General features: G+C 35.2%; 2 protein-coding genes across 3 annotated transcripts; one reads left to right on the top strand and one right to left on the bottom strand.

Annotated features, from left to right (window-relative positions):
- Nucleotides 1–2,345: 2,345 nt before the first annotated feature.
- LOC110645203 (glucan endo-1,3-beta-glucosidase 6) lies at nt 2,346–6,872 on the top strand. 2 transcript variants are annotated; one of them, XM_021798280.2, is made up of 3 exons: nt 2,346–3,435; nt 5,453–6,594; nt 6,737–6,872. In XM_021798280.2, the coding sequence occupies exons 1-2, from the start codon at nt 3,104–3,106 to the stop codon at nt 6,567–6,569; spliced, it is 1,449 nt and encodes a 482-aa protein (XP_021653972.1). In that variant the 5' UTR covers nt 2,346–3,103; the 3' UTR covers nt 6,570–6,594; nt 6,737–6,872. The 2 variants fall into 2 exon arrangements, with proteins under 2 accessions (XP_021653972.1, XP_021653964.1); XM_021798272.2 differs by lacking the exon at nt 6,737–6,872 and having other exon boundaries at nt 2,347–3,435; nt 5,453–6,696.
- A 65-nt stretch (nt 6,873–6,937) lies between these two features.
- LOC110645218 (3-ketoacyl-CoA synthase 15-like) lies at nt 6,938–8,602 on the bottom strand. The gene is made up of 3 exons (XM_021798290.2): nt 8,210–8,602; nt 7,563–8,147; nt 6,938–7,489 (listed from the first exon to the last, which is right to left on the bottom strand). The coding sequence occupies exons 1-3, from the start codon at nt 8,600–8,602 to the stop codon at nt 6,938–6,940; spliced, it is 1,530 nt and encodes a 509-aa protein (XP_021653982.2).
- Nucleotides 8,603–24,483: the final 15,881 nt, after the last annotated feature.

Genomic DNA, 24,483 nt, shown 5'->3' with positions numbered 1-24,483 from the left:
AGTGGAATAAGAATTCTCTCTTTATTACCTTGATGCTTAGAGATCATGGTATTTACAAAGGGACTTAATTGAGCGAAATGTTGAGAAACAATAAGTAAAACCTGTTCTATAGTATGAGAAGAAAAACTCAGTTTATTGATTTTGTAAAGACCTCCTTCCTCCTTTCCCACTACAACAACATCTTCAGTTAGTTGGTCCTGAAATAAACAACAAGTTGGAAAGAAAATGAGTTTCAAATTTGTGGTTTTAAGAAGTTTGCTAATTGACAACAGGTTATACTGGAAATTTGGTATATAAAGAACATCTTCAAGTGGTAATATGGAATGTATAGAAATGAGACCAGCTTGGGTTACTTGTGTGAAAGTACCATCAGTTAAATGTACTAAAAGTGGTTGTGTAAGGTGATGAATTGTGTGGAAAATGTGTTTAGATGGTGTCATATGATCTGTGGCACTAGTATCTATTGTCCACTCACTATCTACATATAGTTTAGCACAACAAGTACGCACTGAACCAAAATTACCAACAAAAGTAGTTAAACTTTGAATAGAAGAACTTCCTGTTTGTGACATGAAAGATGGCCCTAGTCCTATTCCTGCCACCAATGCAGTTTTTCCTTTTGCTAGCTTATGAATTTCTTGTTGAAGAGAATTTAACACAGTACTAATCTCTTCAATTCTGGATTACAGAGGAGTATCCGGATTACAGATACTCTCAAAGGAGTATCCGGATTACAGATACTCTCAGCTACAACAACCATTCTATTTCCATATGAACCTTTAGATTGCTTACCAGACAGTGAATTACCCTTATTTCTGCCCTTAAACCAATCAGGATACCCTATCAACTTGAAGCAGCCTTCCCTGGTATGACCATCCATATCATAGTATCTACAATGCCCTTTCCTCGGATCATATTGCCTCTGATCCTTCCTAGCACCTTGTGATTGTGGTTGTGATTTATTGAAGAGGGCTAAAGAGTAAGTAAACTCAGAAACACTAGACAATACTTGTTTCTGTGATTCAAACTTAAGAACTGTAGAGTATGCCTTGTTAATGGAAGGCAAAGGATCTGTCATTAACGCTTGATTCCTTACTTGATCAAAAGCATCATTAAGCCCGATTAGGAATTGCATTACCTTATTCCTATTGTTAATTTCATCAATAAGCTTTGAAACACCACAAGAACATGAAGGTAGAATATCAACAGACCCTAACTCATCCCAAAGCTTCTTCAGTCTAGTGAAATAGACCGAGACAAAATTATTATCTTGCAAAATTGAAGCTATTTTCCTCTGTAACTGGTAGATTAAAGGGCTGTTACTCTCCCCATATCTCTCAATAATATCTAGCCATAACTCTCTAGAAGAGGTCGTGTAGATAAACGCCTCAACCAATCCTCTAGCTATTGAATTCAATATCCATGATGTGACCATGTAATCACATCATTTCCACTGTTCATACATCTCAGAACCCTCGTATGGAACCTACACTATACCTTCAACAAGCCCTAACTTTTGCTTGGCTCCAAGAGCAATCCTCATTGCTCTACTCCAAGATCGAAAATTACTACCAACCAGAGGTGCAGAGACTAGTACCATACCTGGATGGTCTGAGTTTGTAGATTCAACGGATCGTCAAAATTCTGAACTCTATGATCTTCTTTTCCGGTTGATCCTTGAGAGTTTGCTCTCCATTGTTCTGGTGATCTCCCATTCTCACAATCGAACAAGGCTTCTCTTCCTTTTCAATACTAGTTTTATAGAGAAAAATTGGTAACCGTTGCCCAGGATTTATCCGCTCTAATACCATGAACAATTTAGAAAAGCAGAAGAGAAAAATATCATTTCATTAAAAAAATCTTTTGTACATAAATTTTTATTGTCTCACTAATACATGCACTACTAAGCCCAACATCAATATTATAGCCCATTAACAATACATAAGCAACCATACTCTATAATACTCTACGAATATAAAATTTAAAAACAAATTTATACCTTTCTATAAAAATAATTTTAAAAAGGATTTAATTTTAAAAAGGATATAAAATTAAAAAGATTGTATTCATTTGAATTATATAACATTTTTTTACGCTCAACCGCCATAAATTGTGAAGAGATCCGTTAAACGGACTTATATGAGAAGATCTGGTTACAAGTGACGACGTGACATAGCCAAAAAGAACATGCACTGCCTCTGTAGAACCGTGACAAAGATGCCAAATGCAAGACTGCATATTTTATTTTTATCGAAAAATGTGCATTTCCCACGCACTCTTTCTTCCCCGTTCTCATTATTTGTTGTTAGCTTGTTAAGGTGTGTAGGCCTAGGCATATTAGAGTGGCTTTTTTCGTTGGATTGGATTAGGATGTGTCGTGTTGGATAGATTCTTCAGCTTACTTCTCACTCTACAGTTTGCCACTTCGCTCCCTAGCTTCTTTCTTACTTTCGCTTTCTCTCTCTTTCTTTCCCTTCATTTTTTTTTTGTATTTCTGCTTTCTGTTGGCATGTCTCTAGTTCCAGATTACTCATTTAGTTAACCCATCTGTTGTTTCCCAACAACTTGAAGAAATTTATGAGAAATTTCTGATGTATTATATTTTATTCTGTTTTCCACCTCTATTTTCAGGAATCTTTTCTGAGATTTTGGTCTAATATTGAGCTGTAACTATTTCTTTCTGGGATTTCTTTACTTTACTCAGTCACCCTTTTTCCCCTTATTTTTTTTTTAAATTTCTGGAACCATGTTATTGTGAAAATTTTGCAATTTCTGATGTGAAAATTTTGCTTTATAAATCAGTTTCTTTCTACCTATTGTTCTTGGATCAGCTCTTCCCTCTCTAGTTACTTGCTTCACCTCTTTTTATCTTCATAGCTACATTTGTGCTCCCAATTCCTACTCTCTGGTGTGTTTGGAATTCTCTAAATTTGGTTTTAGAACCAAAAGAGAAAAATAAAAAGGATTCCATTTTTTACTTGCTTGTTTCTGTCTCATAAATCTGTGGTCCAAAACCCATCAAAACAAGTGCTGGTTTGAGATTCTAGTCAGTTCCAGTGGGCTGTAGCGTAGAAGCTGGCTAGCAGATTTGAAGAGAATAAAGATGAGGCGGTTCTCTGTGGCTGTTGCATTAATATCATTACTTTCTGTAGCGAGTACAGTGAGTGGAATAGGTGCCAACTGGGGCACACAAGCAACCCATCCACTGCCCCCAGAAACTATGGTGAGGCTACTGAGGGAAAATGGAATCCAAAAAGTTAAGCTTTTTGATGCAGATTATGATACACTGAGAGCCCTTGGTAAGTCTAATATTGAGGTCATGGTGGGAATCCCAAATGACATGCTTTTATCTCTGGCTACCAGTATGAAGGCTGCTGAGAAATGGGTTTCCAAAAACGTCTCTACGCATATCTCTGCTGATAATGTCAATATCAGGTCAGGTTTAGTCTTGTTTCTTCGGATCCCTCATTAAGAATAAGGGGGAGGTGGGGAACAACAGATTATTCCATATAATAAATTTTATTAATTTATTTATTAATGAGAAGTTTTAGTGTTTGTTAAGTGAGGCATTGGTGTAGTTTGAGACTTATTATGATCATTAACAGTCAATTCCAACTCTCTGGAAATTTTTAGTTTAGTAGGTTTAATTGCTTGACTGCAATTTGTGATCATTTTTAGAGTCTATATTTTGCCTGCCTTTTTAACATTAATTTTGAATTATGGTGTATATTATGTGATGGCCCCACTTTATATTCTGCTGCTTAACCAAGCAAAGTCATTTTCTATCAAAAAAAAAAAAAAAGAAGGAATTTCAATGAAATTTGCATATGATTTAGTATAATTTTGACACCAGCAAATTGATTCTTGCTGTGGAGGCTGCGCTATGTTTTCATTTGAAACAGAATCTCCCTGTCCTAAACATATTTGTAAGAGGATTTGATGTTTTTTGCCCTCTTTTGTGAAAGTACTCATACCTTGTTTTTGGGATTAGACAATACGACCTTGGTTTTTTTTCATTCCCCATGTTTTCTTTATGGCATTGATTTTGGTGATTTTCTGTTTTCAGTGAAACTGGAATCATATTTCTTGACTTCCACATGGAATTTCACTAGAACCTTTTCCACGTTTATTTGATGATCACTCTGCTTGCTGTGACTGAAATGGATTAAGTTACCAACTTTTCATTCGTTAATCATTATCAAGAAGTACTTTTTATGAGCTTAGCTTTGTTTATGATGATAAGGCTAATTATTGACTTCAGAAACTTCCTGAAAAATGGAATTTCCCCTTCATCTCTGAAGATTATCTACTGTCCAGCTCATCCACAAACAAAAGTCTCAGGGAATTCTTTATGTTGTACCTCATGCCACTTGGTGGAATTCTTCATCTCCCTAAAAAATCCACAAAATAACCCTTGTACTGTTAACTTCCTCCTTAGCTTGATTCATAATTTATTTCCTTTAGCTGGAAATCACAGGCCAAAAGTATTAAGATTTATTATCCAAGTCATTTACCTCATTTCACTCATCATCAGACATACAATCGTTCACACAAAAATTTGTTGCTGAGCCTGCATTTCTAACTGTTCCAAAATTCCAGTGCAATTATTAGGTTATAGTAGGCACGTAAATCTAAGGCATATGCAATCATACAGTATGGAAAAAGAGACCATAAGGTTATTATGCATGTTTACTATTGAAACCAATTTTGTTGGAAATGTTTTCATGCATGTATAGCAAATTAGGTATCTAGACTGGTCCATACCGTAGGGGGCAATCACCGCAACCACCACATACCTCACATTTTATTCCAATTGGGTTGGAACGCAAAATTTTTGGATCGGCACAATTTGGGTCCATGAAGATATATCCAAAATTCAAGCCACATAAAAATAACAAGTTGCATCATCTAATTTTTGGCTATGCACAGATCCTTTCAGTTAGTTTCTTAACCTAGTTAAGCACAATATAGATCATTCATTGGCATCTGTCTTTTAATATACATGGCTTGCATCTTCTATTCTACATAAGTTAATGTTAAAAATTTATGTACTTTTCAACTATCTTTCTGGAATTCATTATTAGTATTAGTTTTCATAGTGGTAGAAATGATGGGTCTTTCAGACAGTACTGTTACCCATTACTTTTCTTGCATGTGAAAGAATTGGTCATCGCAGTTAGTTGTATATACCATATAGACATAAGGAGCATATATCACAGCTTGAAAGTGCACACACACACACACACGCACACGCACATACATATATATTTGTTTTTTTCTTTTATAGAAGGGTGAGAAAAACTGTAAGTGTCGCTTTTGCTACATCATTCTTACTCATGCTGGATTAACAAGCATGTAAACATATATGGGATTCTACAAAATAGTTCTTTTATATGACTTGAGCTTTTGTATTATTTATTCGTGTAACTTAACACAAGTTATCTTTGTACAGATATGTTGCAGTTGGAAATGAACCTTTCTTGCAAACATACAATGGCAGCTTTCTCAAAACGACCTTCCCAGCTCTCCAGAATGTCCAATCTGCCCTTGTAAAAGCTGGGCTGAGCAACCAAGTAAGGGTGACTGTCCCCCTGAATGCCGATGTCTATGGGACCTCAACTGGCGTTCCATCTGGTGGTGACTTTCGAGCTGATATCCATGATCTCATGCTTACCATTGTCAAGTTCTTGAGTGACAGTGGTTCCCCCTTTACTGTGAATATCTATCCTTTCATAAGCCTATATTCTGATCCGAACTTTCCAGTGGAGTATGCCTTCTTTGATGGAAATGCAACCCCTCTGAATGATGGTGGGACATCTTACTACAACATGTTTGATGCTAATTATGATACTCTTGTGTATTCCTTGCAAAAGAATGGATTTGGAAACCTGCCTATAATTGTTGGAGAGATTGGGTGGCCTACTGATGGAGATAGAAATGCTAACATAAATTATGCCCAACGATTCAACCAAGGTTTTATGTCACATATTTCGGGTGGGAAAGGAACCCCAATGAGGCCTGGACCTATTGATGCGTATTTATTTAGTTTGATTGATGAGGATGCTAAGAGCATTGATCCAGGGAACTTCGAACGCCATTGGGGGATATTTACATATGATGGAAAAGCCAAGTACTCCCTTAACCTTGGTACCACAAATTCAATAGCTTTAATTGAAGCAAAAAATGTCCGTTACCTGGAGGGTAAATGGTGTGTGATGAAGTCATCAGCCAATATTGATGACCCAAATGTGGCACCTAGTGTGAGCTATGCTTGTGGACTTGCTGACTGCACCAGCCTTGGTTATGGGACTTCTTGTGGAGGTTTGGATGTTAAGGGGAACATTTCATATGCATTGAACAGTTACTATCAGAGGCAGAATCAGCTTGATAGTGCATGCAAGTTTGAAAACATTTCAATGATTACCAAATCTGATCCATCAACTGGAACTTGCAGATTTGAGATAATGATTGAACCGTATTACGGAGGCACTGAACATACAGTAGGATCCCCTCAAAAGGCATTGGGTTTGGCTGCTGGTCTTACTCTGTTTTTGCTAATGATTTTGTAAATTTCAAGGCTCCTAATTTTTAGAGGTATGATTTTTCGATAAATAAGGTGTAATGCAGTTCATTTTTTTTTTAGGAATTTGTAAACCAGGGTTTTGTTTATAATGCATGTTTAACTATTGAAACCAATATTGTTAGAAATGTTTTCATACATTGCGTTTGTCTGCAGGTCTTACTTTGTTTTTGCTAACGATTTTATAAATTTCAAGGCTCCTAATTTTTAGAGGTATGATTTTTCAATAAATAAGGTGTAATGCTGTTCATTTTTTTTTAGGAGTTTATAAACCAGGGTTTTGTTTATAATGCATGTTTAACTATTGAAACCAATATTGTTGGAAATGTTTTCATGCATATATAGCAAATTAAGTATCTAGACAGATTCCTGCATCCATGGGCTTCTCTCAGGTTTCCCAACACTCCTAAGAGCCTTCCAAACAACACTGTTGCACTTGAAGCCGGAACCAAAAGCAAGTTGCCAAATTCTATCGCCTCTCTTGATCCTTGCATTTGCCTCCAAGTAAGCCAGTTCGTACCATACGCTACTGCTGGAAGTGTTCCCAAATCGCTCCAAAGTTTTTCTTGATGCCTCCATATACTCATCGGTGAGCTCCAAGTTCTTCTGCAATTCGTTGAGGACCATTTTGCTAGTTGCCAATAAGCATACATGCTCAAAAGCAAGCTTATAGTCAGGAATGTAAGGCTTGGAGCATTTTTTCTTGAAGAGCAAGTTGGTGAAGAAATGGACTTGTTCTGATATAGGGAGAACTAGAGGACCTACGGTGGTGATGTTGGCCTTAAGAGCATGGCCTGCCACTTCAATTACATCTTTGCTTACTGAGAGACCTTGCTTTCCTTGTTTGTCTTCCTTCAGATGTATGCTTTTGAAGCTTCTGCTATCCATGCCTTTGTGGGTTCGAACCAGCTGCATTCGTCATTAAAAATCACTCACAACTTGAGAATAGATCACAAGTTAATAGAGATAAAAGAGGTAATACCTGCTTTAGTTCATACTTGGAGCGCCACCGGTCAAGACGAAAACTAGACAGAAGCATGGCTGCAGCCCCCATTCTGAAGAAGGAGTTGGCAAGGAGCATATCTGGATCGTTGCCGGCGTACCATGTATAACTTACCACTTCTGTGCTCACTACTAGTGCATATGATCCAGGATAAGCTTTCAAAAGGTCTTTAGCTAGATCAATAGCTATAACTCCAGCAGCACAACCCATCCCTCCAAGGTTGAAACTATTTATATTATGCCTAAGCTTATAATGGTTTATCACCATTGCTGAGAGCGATGGGGTAGGATTTAGGATCCCACAATTGACAACTAGAATTCTAATGTCCTTAGTCTGTATTTTCGTGGTGGTTAGGAGGTCATCGACTGCTCCAAATATCACCATTGCTGCCTCTTCTCGCCCGTCCTCGAGTGTAATTCTCCGACCAGGTTGGAAAACTACCCTAGGAATGTAAGACCCGTCTCCAATCCCAGAATTCTTGAGAGCTCGCTGCTGAAATTCGATTGCAGCATCGTCGAAGTTGCCAGATTTCCTTGCCAATTCAATAAATTCCTCCCTGGAAATCTGTGGCAATGTTAATTTAATTATTAGGTGTTGATTCATCATTATATGTGTGTACAAGTTACCTTGAGGTCATTTGGCGGACGAAAACAGGCAAAATCAACTAAATAAGTAGACCTTGGAGTTGAAACAATATAAATATAAAGAATCAAACCCAGCATTCCACACAAGAAAAATGCATCCATAGGATCACATTTGGGACAGAAATCTTCCAATGTGAGTTCTCTCAAGACAATGCTGAAGATGAATATAACTAGTGGTGCAGTAAGGAAATACATGCCATGACTAAGGAGATATGCGTATCCCAGCTTCACATATTTCAAGTTAACTGTGTTAAGAAAATCCGGCAATCCACGCCGCACCCTCACCGAGAAACTCAAAGATCCGGCATAAGGACCGGAATCCTCGATGCCCCGTTTAACTATTTCAGTGGACAGCATGTCCTGCTCCTTTGCCATTACAAATTCCTAGGCTAGGCAATTAGTAAGCGATGATATATAAGCTAGCACAATTGAGAAATGAAAAAAAGATGGAGGATATATAAGAATTAACGGAGGAGTTACGTTATAGATATCATTGAGATGAGGTAACAGAAGTCTAGGCTCTTTGCGCATGAACGCATATCAACAGCAGTTTTGTAGCAGCACAAGTCTTGTGCATATGGTGAATGTGTTCGTGCATTTGCCAAAATATTATTCACTGTTATATGTATAATGGTGTGTTTCCCCATAATCATTGATCAACAATTAGAGTATATTTACTGTGTATACAACTAAGAGCTTATTTGGTATTACTATTAAGAGAAAAATATATATTTTTAAATATATTAATCACAAAATATTTAAAATTAAATTTAATAAGTTTTAATTATTGGAACATTAAATTAATAAAAGAGTACTTTCAAAATAACTTTTTTCAATAATATTTAAAATGATTATTTAAAAAGAAAAATAGTTTTGACTCTTAAACCATAATGCTAAACAGGCACTAAATATTTTTTTTGCTTAATTTTGTTTAAACAAAAAGGAAAAAAAAAAATTTTAGTGTAATTAATGGCTCAATCCTAGATGAATGTTAACAATTTAGTGAATTTGAACATTAACGGCTCAAAAAAATATTTAATTTTAATTGAAGCTTGAATTCAATCAAAACAAATCCAATTATTTTTATTCACTTTTATTAAAACAAGTTATGAAAATAAACAAACCTTAATATCAATATAACGCCATCATTTCATGTAAGTTAAGATGCGCATTCTTTTTCGTCTAAAAAATATATGGGATTCAAAGTTCAAGTCTTTCTATAAATTAAAATTTAATTTTGAAAGTTATCATTTTATTATTTGTCACATATATGCATTAATCTTTAATCTATTTTGAAATGGTATTGTAAACATTTTCAAGTCTAGGATGAGAATTAAGTCGATTTTGTTAGAAATCGAATCGAATTATTAAAATTAAATTGACCAAATCTTTCAACTTATAAAACCAGACCGTGAGGGGTGAGGGAGAGGGATTCAAGGAAGTGAGAAGGTAGGTTGTCTTGAGGCTGTGAGGGAGAAGGAGATGTGAGGGAAGGAGTGACGATGGAAAGAGACGTCAAGCACACCGTAGAGATTAAAGGTAATTGAAGTGGCGTGTGTGTATAAAAGATGATTCATTGGGTCCGTTCCATTCAAAATCAAATCGAACCGTTCAAACTGAAAGGACCAAATCATTTAAAATGCAAAATCAAACTAAAATTAATTTTAATAAAAATTGAATTGAACCAAATCAAATTAATGTAGTTCAATTCAATTTCGAAGAATAAGTGAATAAAGCCAAAATTTCAATATTTTCTTTTCTCAATTCTCAATCTCAAATCAAAATTTCAATTTATAAAATCAAAGTTTAAACATTAATATCAAGCAAATCTAATTAACAAACAAATAAATCTCAATAACTACCAAATTTCATCAACAATTATTGTTTCCACCCAAAGATATGTTCATAGAGGATCAAACGCTCAATTACATATGCAATGGGTATAAAATTTAGAAAAGAAAACCTAATTCATAATACAAAACCCATAAAGGGAACGTGAAATGCAACGGGTAGACAATAGACTCCCTTGCAAGCTTCATTTTCTTGTTAATCACGCCCGCTGGTTGTTGCAAATCGGAGGCATTGGAACTTGTTCACCACATGATGGAGAGCGACACTTGGTGCTTTTTTTGTGACTGTGAGGGAGTGAGGGAGATGGATTTGAGGAAGTGAGGAGGGAGATGGAGGGAGATGGAGAAGTGGGGGAAGGAGTGACAATGGAAAGGGACGTCAAGCACGCCGTAAAGATTGAAGGTAGCCAAGGCAGTGGGAAAAGAGAAGAAAAGAGAGGTGGTTAATCTATGAAAAAAAAAAAAAAAAAAAAAAAATATATATATATATATATATATATATATATATATATATATATATATATTTGCGTGAAGTTTCACGTTGATTATACTCGATATATATATTCATCATTAATATTTTTTTTATAAATAAATATTCTTTAATTTCTCGTATATGGTATAATGTTATTATAATAATAATAATAATTAATAATCAATTAAATTTAGTCATATATATATGTAATTTTCTCATAAATTATAATTTCTATATATTTATAGAGTATAAAATTAACTCATCCTCTTGAATTTAATTGAAAAATAATATTAACAAATTTAATAATGCTTAAATTATATCTTTAATTTTATTTTCTGGAAAGCCATTTTTAGACTATAACTATTATTGGATAAATTATTATAGATTAATTTAGTTATAAAATATGCAAAGTTAAAAATAAAATAACAATGGAATATGTGATTTATTTTATTAAATATTCATGTGAAAAGTTTATTTATAATAATTCAAAACTGACAAGAATTATTGGATAAAAGACGTAAGAATATAGAATTAATAAATATGACTCATTAAAAACTATTATTACTTAATTCAAGTCTTTTAAAAATTATTTTAATGCATTTAATTTGAACTTTTTCATCACCATAATTTACTTAAATTGTTATATATTATATAAATAATAATTATAGTATTAGTTATTGTTGTCTAAGTGAAAATCAGACTAATGCAAATGCAATGAAAATGGTTGACAAACATTGAAAACTACATATTACTATCCACAGTCTATTAAAAAACAATATTCATCATATCTGTACAAGATGATGATGAGCAAAAGCATGTGTGAACACAGGCAAGCACGAATAACACAAACATGTCAAACTTGTTCTTGTTTTCTCTTGCATCTTCAATACTGCACAACAAATTTAGTATTGAGTTACACCCAATTAATCAAAAGATATTGAAAACTTAAGCGAAGACTCTGTTGTTAATGAAGGTATTCATATGCTATTCATAATATACTGAAAATTTATCTAAAGAACTTCTAGTTTGATTTTATTACAACACAAACACTCTCATCAATTTAAAATTCTTTTTTAGAAAATTATTATTTAGTACTTACATTTTAATGAAACTTACTATTTAATTTTTATATTTTAAAAAATATACTAGTTAGTTATGTATTTTACTTTTATTAAATTATCTAATTCTTCCGTCAATTTTTCTATGAGTTTATATTAATTAAATTACTATTTAGTCTATTTATTTTAGTAAAACTAATTAGTTAGTTTATATATTTTGAAAAACACATTAATTAGTCCCTATAATTTGATTCTGTTAAATATTTAGTCCCGTAATTTTTTTTATACTTGCTCTCTCCCTTATTTCTTTTTTACCCTTTTTTATTTCTCTTTCCCCTTTTTTCTTTTCCTCGGCACTCATGCTTTTCTTCCCCTCATTCTCTATATATTTTTTTCATCTTTTGATAAAAAATTGTACGAGCTATCTATCCAAAAAGATTAATCAATTTCTCTAAATCTTTAAGTAATTGAAGAAATTTGTTTCACAGTAGAGAGAATATAAAAATGATGTCTAAGAAATTGGATGAAATTCTTAAACAATTTTTTTAAAAAAATATAAATTCAGATTTAGTCTTCACATAGTAAAATTTTTAATTTTTTTCCGAGAATATATTGTTTAAAATATTGTATGTTTCATAATGTAGGAATCAACTAATTAGTTTCATTAATATAGAGGGACTAAATAGTAGTATTTTTCATATACAAGAATCAACCAATTAGTTTCGTTAAAATAGATGAACTAAATAATAGTTTAACTTTATTGACTAACAAAAAAATTAATGGAGGGACTAAATAATTTAATGGAAGCAAAAGACAATGACTAAATAATATATTTCTTAAAATACAAGAATTAAGTAGTTAGTTTAGTTAAAACATATCGACTTAAATAATAATTTTCCTTCTTTTAATAAGTATTCATAACAATAGGGTATAAATGTTAATATTATGATTTTGTCTTTTATTTTAAAACTTTAAGTAAAAATATATTTATATACTAACATTCTTGTTGATGTAATTTATTTATCTCGATTACAATATATTATTGTAAGAATTTGATGATGAAGAGAAATGTATCTACCTTTTTATGTGTAAAATTAGTTTCTAAAATTAGGAAAACTTCTAATACTAATTCATAAATAAAATTCTAAAATTCACATCACTTTCAATGGCTGCACATTTCCTCTTTCCCCTTTCCATCACTTTAAGTATAACATAATTGTTATTTTAGAATTTAGATTGGAGTTGTATCAAGTATCTATTACCAACGGTTTTCATAAGCGTCCATCATTCAATCATTATTGGTTTAATTTTAATTTCATATTTACATATTTAATTCAAATAATTTTGCTTTTCAAATTATATATATATATATATATATATATATATATACTTAGCAAGCTTTTCTTTTTTTTTTAAAAAAAAATAGAGCATATTTTTTTTTGGATGGATATTTTGATTTCATATCTTAATTTTCTTTCATACACCAAAATAATAATTAATATAAATAATTAATATAAATAGATAAAATTTAACTTAGGAGGTTGTGTTTGGATTTTAGGATTTGAATTTAAATTTTAGATTTCAAATGTTTATTTTAAAATTTCAAATTTAAAATTTAAAAATGTTTTCTTTGACAAAAAGAATTTTAATGGAAGTGCACATAAATTGTGACATGATATAGAGTTGGTAAATTTGATTTTATTAGGATGAATTTGAAATAATAAGGTAAAAATAATTATTTTAAATCTTTAGTTTTTAAATTGTTATGAATACATGAAGGTTTGGACTGAATTCAAATTTATCGTCATTTAGACTATCTAAATAATATATTTATTCCAAATCTAAATTCATAGGTCAAATCCTTCAATTCAAATAGTATTAATTAAAATTTTTATAAATAAATAAAATTGAATCCAATTTAAAGTAGCTATCCATATTAGTAAAGTATATTATCTCTAATTTCTATTTTTAGATGGAAGAATAAAGTAATATATATATATATATATATATATATATATATATAATAATTTTCTCCCTTATTTAAGTTTTTTAAATTAATAATTTTCTCATTTATGCAATTTCTCTCCTATTTTCTAAAAAATAAGGTTTTTTTTAAAAAATATAAATATTATAATCTTTAGAAAATAATTTTTTTTTATTAATGTGTATAATTTTTGTCACGACCCAAATTATGGACCGGACCGGCACTAGGACTTGGATCAGCATAAGACCCTCGAAACTCGTAGTAAGCCTAAATAAACTCCAACCCATCAATAAGCCCATATCGAGCCCAATTTCAAGTAATCAACTGGACAGATTCGACCATAAAATGGACTATTCAACGAGGAGTTATTAACCCACCCGACCTGTAATATCAATAAAAATACATTTGGGAAGCTAAGTTCAGCCATCAATCATTCACAATCCAAATAAAATCAATGGAGCTTAACTCCCTCATCCATCATAGGCATCCAACAATCCAATTTCACATACATAAAGTTTAATAAGTTACAATCTCAAATATTAATAAATATTACAGTCCCAAACTAAATGATATGTTTCTACACATGCGGAAGACTAGAATTTATATTTAACAGTACAAAACATAAAATTTTAGCGAGGGAACCTGCGGAGATGAAAGCAGGTTAAACACAAAGAAAAAGCTCTCATGTAACCTGAAAAATAGTAAATAGGAGTGAGCGTTCGACTCAGAGAGTAAATATTATTTTACATACAATCTCTATAACTGTCTGATTCTAATGCATTCTTGGGAATGAAATGTATCATCATCATACAAGTCATACAAATCATATTAAGTCACATCAAAGATAATCTGGAGCATTCATGCACCCGTGCCAAATCCATACTCACATACATATATGGGGAGTTTTCCCTCTACCCAGCTCTCTTAATCCAAGGCCTGCCAGCGAGATCAACTCGAGTCGGACTTTCGCTTAATAATCCATATGCAGGGGTCAACGAGATCAACTCAAAGCCGTACTCACCCTGGCTTCCTCAAAAAGGACCGGGCCCCAAGTGAGACTAGCTCAAGCCGATTTGCCCGTCCTACCTATATCCATACACAGCACGTACACAACCACTCACATACACAGCTCCAAATTATCAAAACACAGCAACCAAAGTAATATCATCAAGTATAAATGCAAAGCAGGGCATGCCTAATATTGAACTACATAAATATAAGTATAAGTGATGTATGAGCATGCCAGAAATATAATAATATTGAAATTGTAAATAAAATAAATATCTACGCACAACACTTTAAAGGTTACTGCGGCAGCTGGGCAGAGAAAGAAGGCTATCTCGGCTCACCTAAATAATATACCAAAATTTATAAATAAACAACTTCAAACAAAGTTGTAGAAAATCAAAAGGCAGTTTTAAGGTTTTGCCAAAAATTGGGCAGAGTTTCCCCTATACCTAAGACCTACCCATCCTGCAAAAAAGTTTAAATAACACTTTAAATTCTCAATTTCTCACAATCACAACACATCAATAACATATGGCCCCTCCTGGGCCCTCCAAATCAATCAAAACTCATAATCTAGAAAAATTATAATTTAGTCCTTGGAACCAACCTTTTAGCAAAAACCACTTAAATAAGTTTTAAAAATTCTAAAATTTTCTCCGTGGTCCTTAGCAATATTACTAAGCTAATGCAAAAGAAATTATAATTTTCTAACCTACCACGAATATTTTCTAGATTTTTAATCCGATTCAGACACTCGATAATTAAGAAAACTTAGGTTTCAGATTTACCTATGCCAATTTTGGCACTTAGAATGCGTCCGGAGTGTCTAAAAATGGTGGGGTAGCTTATAATCTCGATCCAGTTCTGAAGTATTTTCGGCAGCCCATCTGCCCGGCCTGAAATTGCAGATCTAAGTAACTATTGAATTTTCGCAAAACAAGAGTACCTACGCAAAGCCCACAATACTAGGAGTTAGAAAAAAAATTATTTACGGAATTAATTAAGCTCAATTGAAGCTCAGAAAAATACTACGAAGTTCGCAGGATCCACCAAAATTTTGGTATCAAAAAATTTTGAAATTTATATCCACGCAAAGCTCTCATCTTGTAGAACACGCCGGTATTCTCGGATTTTACATGGGGTTTTCGATTTGCAAGAAATTTAGCCCAAAAGTCAAAATAGGCTAAAACTTTCCGAAAAAAAATTGGACAAAATACCAGATGAAAATGGGTGATATTGGTGTCTATGGAAAGCTCTCAATGTGTAGAGGTTGTTTGGGACAATATCTGGTCGATTGGTAGCTGGTTCAGCCGAATTTTGGCTGAAAAGGTTAGGTGTTGCGCTGCCCGTGTAAGGGAGAAAAGGACAACTTTTCCAGTGATCTGGAGGGCTACCGGCGATGGGGAAGGGTGGAGGTGGTGAGCTGGCGTGTGGGGGAGGACTGGGTGGCAGCGACGGGCAGTGAGGAGGAGAGAAGAGAGAGAAATCGCGAGAGAGAGGGAGGAAGTGCAAGCGCGATGCGGGAAGGAGGAGAAAAAGAGAGGGCAGGTCCGATTCGATCTGTCTGACCCATTCCGATTCGATTCGATCAATCCAATTCAGAATACCCGAAATTGAATTTTTACTCTGTCCTGGGACTAAAAACGAGGCCCAAAAATTTCAAAAAAAATTTAAGAGAACTCAAAAAAATTTTTAGAGTCCAAATATATTTTTAGTTTTGCTACATGATCTTTAAATTAATTTGTAAAAATTAACAAAATTTATTAACTTTGAAAAATCAAATCCGATTTCTAAAATTTGAAAAATTTCAAATAAATTTCCAAAATTTTAATAAAATAAAATATTAATATTCACACATAAAATAAGTATTTTAAAAATTAGGGGTGTTACATTCTTCCCCCTTTACAGAAAATTTATTCTCGAATTTTACACAAGGTAGAATAAAAGAATTATACATTGAGCAGATAAAGGGTACTTGCTACGCATGTCTCGTTTGACTCCAGTGCATTCTTCTCTTGATTGGCTCCTCCATAAAACCTTAACCATAGAAATTTATTTTGACCTTAGCTGTCTCACCTGGCAGTCCACTATGGCTACTGGCTGCTCCTCGAAAGTCAAGTCTTCATTCAACTCCACTATATCCAATTGCGGCACATGGGTAGGATCAGGTATGTATTTCCTGAGCATAGAAATGTGAAACACAGGGTGAACATGAGAAAGATTAGCTGGTAACTCCAACCGATAGGCCACTGTTCCAACTCTATCAATAATCTTGAAAGGCCCTATTTATTGGGGTGCTAGCTTGCCCTTCTTCCCGAATCTCATAACTCCCTTCATTGGAGAGACCTTTAGGAATACAAAATCACCCACTACAAACTCCACATCCCTTCGCCTAGGATCTGCATAACTCTTTTACCTACTAAAGGCAGTTTTCAAATGTTCCTTGACCCTAGGAACCATCTCTGAAGTGTACTGCACCAGATATAGGTCATGCACCTTCATCTCACCCACTTCTGTCTAGCACAACGGAGATCTACACCTTCTGCCATACAATGCCTCATAGGGTGCCATCCCGATACTGGAATGATAGTTGTTATTGTAGGCAAATTCCATTAAAGGTAGCTGGTCATTCCATTGACCTCCAAAATTTAAGACACACATACGAAACATGTCTTTCAAGGTTTGAATTGTCCTTTCGGATTGTCCATCTGTCTAAGGGTGGAAGGTAGTACTAAAGTTTAACTGTGTGCCAAGTGCCTCCTGCAGCTTTCTCCAAAATCGAGAAGTGAACTGGGGTCCTCTGTCAGATATTATGGAAATAAGAACTCCATGTAATCTGACTATCTCATTAATATACAGCTTGGCATACTGGGCAATAGAGTAGGTGGTTCACACAGGTAAGAAATGAGCTGACTTGGTCAAACGATCCACTATCACCCATATTGAATCATATCCACGTGTGGTGTGAGGCAACCCAGTTATGAAATCCATTGTGATGATTTCCCACTTTCATTCTGGAATAGGGAGCTCTTGCAGCTTCCTTGACGGCCTCTAGTGTTGAAATTTCACCTTTTAACAAGTTAAGCACTTAGACACAAAGTCTGTTATATCTCTCTTTATGCCATTCCACCAACACCTATCCTTCACATTATGGTACATCTTGGTGGAGCCTGGATGGACATTATAGAGTGTGCAGTGTGCCTCTTACATGATTTCAACTCTAAGGTTATCCACATCTAGCACACATATCCTAGAGCCTTGCATAAGAGCACTATCTGCACCAAACCCAAATTCATAATCCTCTCCTTGCTGTACACTTTCTACAATTCTCATTAGTTGCGAGTCTCTGTATTGGGAAACTCTAATTTTGTCCCGCAGGTTGGGCCTCACTCTGAAATGTGCCAATAGTGCACCCTCATCAGATATATCCAAGATTAGTCCCCGATCCATCAACCCATGCAAGTTCTGAATTAATGGCCTACTTTCACTAGATATGTGGGCAAGCTGCCAGAAGATTTCCTGCTCAGGGCATCTACCACCACATTCGCCTTTCCAGGATGGTATTGGATGGTGCAATCATAATCCTTTAAAAGTTCCATCCATCTCCTTTGCCTCAAATTTAAATCCCTTTGCTGGAAAGCTCTTGTAGTCAGTGTATATCTCACACACTTCTCCATACAGGTAGTGTCTCCAGATCTTTAATGCAAAGACTACAGTCGCCATTTTCAAATCATTGGTGGGACAGTTCTGTTCGTGCCTCTTTAGCTGTCTTGAAGCATAAGCCACCACTTTCCCATGTTGCATTAAATCACACCCCAAACCAACTCTGGAGGCATCACAGTACACAATATACCCTTCACCACTTATCAGTAATGTCAACACAGGGGTTGTAGTTAAACACTCCTTAAGCTTCTGGAAACCGTCCTCACACTTATCGATCCAGATGAATGGGACATTCTTCTGAGTTAACTTAGTTAACGGAGCTAATATCCTGGAGAAATTCTACACAAAACGTCTGGAATAACCTGCCAGACCTAGAAAACTCCGCACTTCATTGACTGTTATAGGCCTAAGCCAATCAGTTAATGCCTTAACTTTCTTGGCATCCACTTGAATACCTTCACTAGAAACCACATGTCCCAAGAATGAGATGCTTTCCAGCTAAAATTTGCATTTTGAAAATTTTACATATAGCTGGTGCTCCCTCAAAGTCTGTAACACCATCCTTAAGTGCCACACGTGTTCTTCCTCGGTCTGTGAATATACCAAAATGTCATCTATTAATATAATTGTCGCAAGGTGATTTGCGGTCGCATGGACGAACCCTCACCAAAGTGGGAAAGAATGAGGAGTCGCCACTTTAATTTTGAGGGAAATTAAAGAAAACCATTTGTGAAATGCAAATTAAAACACAACCACTTGATCTGAGAGATTCTAGGTTCGGGGTCCGTAAACGGGTGGGGAAGGTGTTAGGCACCCCACCTCGTCCCTCAATGAGGGTGAGCAGATTTAACCTTACGTTCTCTATAAATTAGAATCGATAGTTAGAGGGTTTCGAATGGAAATGTTAATCCTTTTGATAAAAAGGAATATTTGATTTTTCACTAATTCGGATTACCCAGATACATAAGTAAATGAGATAACCCTTAGTGAGTTACTGTTGCGTATCAGTTTTGTTTAAGGGGTTATTTTGCATATTTGTTAGAATTTGACTTGAGAATCGGATAAGAACTCTCCTCCGATCTCTTTTTAGATTAAAATTACGATTGGAGATCGGATAAGAACTCTCCTCCGATCTCTTTTAAATATTTATTAAAATTTTGGATTGAGAATCAGATAAGAACTCTCCTCCGATCTCTTTTAAATATTTGTTAAAATTTTAGATTGAGAATCGGATAAGAACTCTCCTCCGATCTCTTTTAAATATTTGTTAAAATTTTGGATTGAGAATCGGATAAGAACTCTCCTCCGATCTCTTTTAAATATTTGTTAAAATTTTGGGTTGAGAATCAGATAAGAACTCTCCTCCGATCTCTTTTAAATAACTGTTAAAATTTTGGTTGAGAATTGGATAAGAACTCTCCTCCGATCTCTTTTAAATAACTGTTAAAATTTTGGTTGAGAATCGGATAAGTACTCTCCTCCGATCTCTTTTAAATATTTGTTAAAATTTTGGTTGAAAATCGGATAAGAACTCTCCTCCGATCTCTTTTAAAATTTTTAGGCTTGAGAATCGGATAAGAACTCTCCTCCGATCTCTTTTACTTGAATGGGAGTCGGGTAAGGACTTTTCCGACCTCTTGAAATCTTACATATCGTGAAAGCCTAAGGCTAACGGCGATGGGGAAGGGTGGAGGTGGTGAGCTGGCGTGTGGGGGAGGACTGGGTGGCAGCGACGGGCAGTGAGGAGGAGAGAAGAGAGAGAAATCGCGAGAGAGAGGGAGGAAGTGCAAGCGCGATGCGGGAAGGAGGAGAAAAAGAGAGGGCAGGTCCGATTCGATCTGTCTGACCCATTCCGATTCGATTCGATCAATCCAATTCAGAATACCCGAAATTGAATTTTTACTCTGTCCTGGGACTAAAAACGAGGCCCAAAAATTTCAAAAAAAATTTAAGAGAACTCAAAAAAATTTTTAGAGTCCAAATATATTTTTAGTTTTGCTACATGATCTTTAAATTAATTTGTAAAAATTAACAAAATTTATTAACTTTGAAAAATCAAATCCGATTTCTAAAATTTGAAAAATTTCAAATAAATTTCCAAAATTTTAATAAAATAAAATATTAATATTCACACATAAAATAAGTATTTTAAAAATTAGGGGTGTTACATTCTTCCCCCTTTACAGAAAATTTATTCTCGAATTTTACACAAGGTAGAATAAAAGAATTATACATTGAACAGATAAGGGTACTTGCTACGCATGTCTCGTTTTGACTCCCAGGTGCATTCTTCTACTGATTGGCTCCTCCATAAAACCTTAACCATAGAAATTTATTTTGACCTTAGCTGTCTCACCTGGCAGTCCACTATGGCTACTGGCTGCTCCTCGAAAGTCAAGTCTTCATTCAACTCCACTATATCCAATTGCGGCACATGGGTAGGATCAGGTATGTATTTCCTGAGCATAGAAATGTGAAACACAGGGTGAACATGAGAAAGATTAGCTGGTAACTCCAACCGATAGGCCACTGTTCCAACTCTATCAATAATCTTGAAAGGCCCTATTTATTGGGGTGCTAGCTTGCCCTTCTTCCCGAATCTCATAACTCCCTTCATTGGAGAGACCTTTAGGAATACAAAATCACCCACTACAAACTCCACATCCCTTCGCCTAGGATCTGCATAACTCTTTTACCTACTAAAGGCAGTTTTCAAATGTTCCTTGACCCTAGGAACCATCTCTGAAGTGTACTGCACCAGATATAGGTCATGCACCTTCATCTCACCCACTTCTGTCTAGCACAACGGAGATCTACACCTTCTGCCATACAATGCCTCATAGGGTGCCATCCCGATACTGGAATGATAGTTGTTATTGTAGGCAAATTCCATTAAAGGTAGCTGGTCATTCCATTGACCTCCAAAATTTAAGACACACATACGAAACATGTCTTTCAAGGTTTGAATTGTCCTTTCGGATTGTCCATCTGTCTAAGGGTGGAAGGTAGTACTAAAGTTTAACTGTGTGCCAAGTGCCTCCTGCAGCTTTCTCCAAAATCGAGAAGTGAACTGGGGTCCTCTGTCAGATATTATGGAAATAAGAACTCCATGTAATCTGACTATCTCATTAATATACAGCTTGGCATACTGGGCAATAGAGTAGGTGGTTCACACAGGTAAGAAATGAGCTGACTTGGTCAAACGATCCACTATCACCCATATTGAATCATATCCACGTGTGGTGTGAGGCAACCCAGTTATGAAATCCATTGTGATGATTTCCCACTTTCATTCTGGAATAGGGAGCTCTTGCAGCTTCCTTGACGGCCTCTAGTGTTGAAATTTCACCTTTTAACAAGTTAAGCACTTAGACACAAAGTCTGTTATATCTCTCTTTATGCCATTCCACCAACACCTATCCTTCACATTATGGTACATCTTGGTGGAGCACGGATGGACATTATAGAGTGTGCAGTGTGCCTCTTACATGATTTCAACTCTAAGGTTATCCACATCTAGCACACATATCCTAGAGCCTTGCATAAGAGCACTATCTGCACCAAACCCAAATTCATAATCCTCTCCTTGCTGTACACTTTCTACAATTCTCATTAGTTGCGAGTCTCTGTATTGGGAAACTCTAATTTTGTCCCGCAGGTTGGGCCTCACTCTGAAATGTGCCAATAGTGCACCCTCATCAGATATATCCAAGATTAGTCCCCGATCCATCAACCCATGCAAGTTCTGAATTAATGGCCTACTTTCACTAGATATGTGGGCAAGCTGCCAGAAGATTTCCTGCTCAGGGCATCTACCACCACATTCGCCTTTCCAGGATGGTATTGGATGGTGCAATCATAATCCTTTAAAAGTTCCATCCATCTCCTTTGCCTCAAATTTAAATCCCTTTGCTGGAAAGCTCTTGTAGTCAGTGTATATCTCACACACTTCTCCATACAGGTAGTGTCTCCAGATCTTTAATGCAAAGACTACAGTCGCCATTTTCAAATCATTGGTGGGACAGTTCTGTTCGTGCCTCTTTAGCTGTCTTGAAGCATAAGCCACCACTTTCCCATGTTGCATTAAATCACACCCCAAACCAACTCTGGAGGCATCACAGTACACAATATACCCTTCACCACTTATCAGTAATGTCAACACAGGGGTTGTAGTTAAACACTCCTTAAGCTTCTGGAAACCGTCCTCACACTTATCGATCCAGATGAATGGGACATTCTTCTGAGTTAACTTAGTTAACGGAGCTAATATCCTGGAGAAATTCTACACAAAACGTCTGGAATAACCTGCCAGACCTAGAAAACTCCGCACTTCATTGACTGTTATAGGCCTAAGCCAATCAGTTAATGCCTTAACTTTCTTGGCATCCACTTGAATACCTTCACTAGAAACCACATGTCCCAAGAATGAGATGCTTTCCAGCTAAAATTTGCATTTTGAAAATTTTACATATAGCTGGTGCTCCCTCAAAGTCTGTAACACCATCCTTAAGTGCCACACGTGTTCTTCCTCGGTCTGTGAATATACCAAAATGTCATCTATTAATATAATTGTCGCAAGGTGATTTGCGGTCGCATGGACGAACCCTCACCAAAGTGGGAAAGAATGAGGAGTCGCCACTTTAATTTTGAGGGAAATTAAAGAAAACCATTTGTGAAATGCAAATTAAAACAAAACCACTTCGAGTACAGAGATTCTAGGTTCGGGGTCCGTAAACGGGTGGGGAAGGTGTTAGGCACCCCACCTCGTCCCTCAATGAGGGTGAGCAGATTTAACCTTACGTTCTCTATAAATTAGAATCGATAGTTAGAGGGGTTCGAATGGAAATGTTAATCCTTTTGATAAAAAGGAATATTTGATTTTTCACTAATTCGGATTACCCAGATACATAAGTAAATGAGATAACCCTTAGTGAGTTACTGTTGCGTATCAGTTTTGTTTAAGGGGTTATTTTGCATATTTGTTAGAATTTGACTTGAGAATCGGATAAGAACTCTCCTCCGATCTCTTTTTAGATTAAAATTACGATTGGAGATCGGATAAGAACTCTCCTCCGATCTCTTTTAAATATTTATTAAAATTTTGGATTGAGAATCGGATAAGAACTCTCCTCCGATCTCTTTTAAATATTTGTTAAAATTTTAGATTGAGAATCGGATAAGAACTCTCCTCCGATCTCTTTTAAATATTTGTTAAAATTTTGGATTGAGAATCGGATAAGAACTCTCCTCCGATCTCTTTTAAATATTTGTTAAAATTTTGGGTTGAGAATCAGATAAGAACTCTCCTCCGATCTCTTTTAAATAACTGTTAAAATTTTGGTTGAGAATTGGATAAGAACTCTCCTCCGATCTCTTTTAAATAACTGTTAAAATTTTGGTTGAGAATCGGATAAGTACTCTCCTCCGATCTCTTTTAAATATTTGTTAAAATTTTGGTTGAAAATCGGATAAGAACTCTCCTCCGATCTCTTTTAAAATTTTTAGGCTTGAGAATCGGATAAGAACTCTCCTCCGATCTCTTTTACTTGAATGGGAGTCGGGTAAGGACTTTTCCGACCTCTTGAAATCTTACATATCGTGAAAGCCTAAGGCTAAGGGTTCTGGCATTCAAAGATGCCGGGGATCTGAATAAGGCTTCTTTTAACTCATTGGTACCTCGTGACTAGACAGGGGATACCAGACTGAATTTTACCGACCTCCTATGTGGTCGCCTTACCAGCACCTTTTGACAGGCGATACCCGATCTGTTCCATTTGCTTATCTGAGATTTGGTTTTATTCCGCCTTATGACATCTTACCCAATCGTCTTCTGTGTTAGTCTAGTGATTCAACTTTACTATTTTCTTGACTTATTATTCAGACCTTCTATTATTTTAAAGAAACTCTTAAGATACAGTTACCTACATTTTATCCAACTACTTATACGCTACACGGGACTAGAACACTTGCATTTAGAAGTAACAAAGATTAACAAAAAGAATGGACTGATTAACAAAGAAGTAAACTCGAGAATAACCTTCTTCGCGTTTTTTAACGCAATATAAACTTGGTGAAAATTACAAACATAAAAAAAACAAAGGAAATACATAAAATAAGAACGAGCACTTGATAAAGCAGCGATATGAGCACTCACCTGTAGGGAGCTGAATCTATTGAACTAACTATGGAATCACAAAACATAATAGGACTGCGGGCTGATA

Source organism: Hevea brasiliensis, chromosome 16 (genome assembly GCF_030052815.1).
Source record: "Hevea brasiliensis isolate MT/VB/25A 57/8 chromosome 16, ASM3005281v1, whole genome shotgun sequence".
NCBI lineage: Eukaryota > Viridiplantae > Streptophyta > Magnoliopsida > Malpighiales > Euphorbiaceae > Hevea > Hevea brasiliensis.
This window is presented reverse-complemented; position numbering and strand designations above follow the sequence as displayed.